The sequence below is a fragment of the Myotis lucifugus genome, unplaced genomic scaffold, assembly GCF_000147115.1.
Source record: "Myotis lucifugus unplaced genomic scaffold, Myoluc2.0 scaffold_376, whole genome shotgun sequence".
NCBI classification, from domain to species: domain Eukaryota; kingdom Metazoa; phylum Chordata; class Mammalia; order Chiroptera; family Vespertilionidae; genus Myotis; species Myotis lucifugus.
Window position 1 is genome coordinate 554,079 of NW_005871424.1, and position 1,685 is coordinate 555,763.

Genomic DNA, 1,685 nt, shown 5'->3' on the forward strand with positions numbered 1-1,685 from the left:
AAGCCATTAAATTCTGTTCCCCAAAAAAAAGGTCATTTAAGTTGGTCTCTGGCAACTGAAAGAGGCTAGTCTAATGCAGTCTTTGAGACCTTGCAATGCCTTTTTGGTTTCCAAATATTTGGAGAGGAGGAAGCTCATTTCAGCAGCAGCAGGACAAAACGTTAGCTACGAAGCACTTCGATGTGAACATTTGGGAGACACAGGTAAGAACAGGTGTTAGAAACAGGCTGGTGTCCCTGCCTCTGGGAAGTCTTCAGGGGTGGCCCCAACTGCCCAGCTGGGCAGAACCTGTTACACGGACTCCTGCCCAGGGACCGGGGCCTGGCTGGGGTGACCTCAGCTGGCCACAGGAGCCTGCCCAGCCTCTCCCTACCTGAAACCAAGTGTAGAGGAGCAGCAATGGCAGGATGGCCACGGCAGCCAGCGGGGTGGCCACCGTTACCACCAGAGTGACCTCCAGGAGTCCGAAGGTGTAAATCAGCAAGGACCGGAGTTTGTCTGGGATGTCCACGTCTATGGTGTCTGTCTCCTTGGAGAAGCGGTTCAGCAGGTTCCCCATGGGCGTCCGCTCGAAGAAACCAATGGGAGACCGTGCCACGTCCCACAGGAGCCTCCGGAAGAGCCGGCTGGATGCCCGGATGCCCCCTAGGAGCACTGTGGTCGTGGAGGCAAGCAGCCCTATAGCTGCGGAAAGAGAGGGTGTCAGAGCATGAGGGCTGGGGACCCTTACCCCCACCCATGGTGGCCAGCTCATGAGTTGGCCACCCTGATGATCCCTTGACGGAATCACCCTCCACCAGGCACCTCGGAGTGTGATGTTATTTGGATCTTTGCAGATGTTATTAGTGAAAGATCTTGAGATAAAATCATTCCGGATTTAGGGTAGGTTCTAAATCCAATGACTAGTGTCCCTTTAAGAAGAGGAGCACCGCCCACCTGGCTCAGTGGTTGAGTGTCAACCTATGAATCAGGAGGTCAGGGTTTGATTCCCGGTCAGGGCACATGTCTGGGTTGTGGGCTTGATCCCCAGTGTGGGGTGTGCAGGAGGCAGCCGATCAATGATTCTCTCTCATCATTGATGTTTTTAGCTCTCTCTCCCTCTCCCTTCCTCTCTGAAATCAATAAAAATATATTTAAAAAAAAAAGAAGAGGAGCAGCCACACAGAGACACAGATGGTGATGTGAAGACAGAGGCAGAGACTGGGGTGACATGCTACAAGCTAAGGAACACCAGGACTGCCAGTGACCAGCAGAAACTAAGAGAGAGGCACAGGATGGATCCTCCTTCAGAGCCTCCAAGAGGAACCAATCCTGCCGACTCCTTGATTTTGGACCTCTGGACTCAGGACTGTGAGACAATTTCTGTTCTTCTAAGCTACCAAGTTTGTGGTCATTTGTTTTATGGTAGCCCTCGGATACATATACTCCCTCCCATGCCAAGCTATGGGCTTGGAATGGGGCTAACTTCACTCCTGGTTTCTGGGGTGGGGCAAATTTCATTCCTGGGCCAACCCAAACCACTGCAGTAGGTTCAGAGATGAACACGTGACCCAACACGGGCCAATGGAGAGTGAGACCTGGGACTTTGCTAGGGCTTTTGGGAAAGAGGTGCTTGCTTTTTTTGAGGTGGCCAAGATGGAGCTGTGGAATACCATCTCATCACTAGGGGGAGAAGGCTGCCTGGG

At 52.6% G+C, this 1,685-nt stretch overlaps 1 protein-coding gene across 1 annotated transcript in view; it reads right to left on the reverse strand.

Annotated features, from left to right (window-relative positions):
* Positions 1–1,685, reverse strand: part of ABCC6 (ATP binding cassette subfamily C member 6) — a 52,688-nt gene that overhangs the window by 9,949 nt on the left and 41,054 nt on the right. The window contains 2 exon segments of the mRNA XM_023765110.1: positions 381–684; positions 1,578–1,641. Of these exon segments, the coding sequence (XP_023620878.1) occupies positions 381–684; positions 1,578–1,641 (368 nt within the window).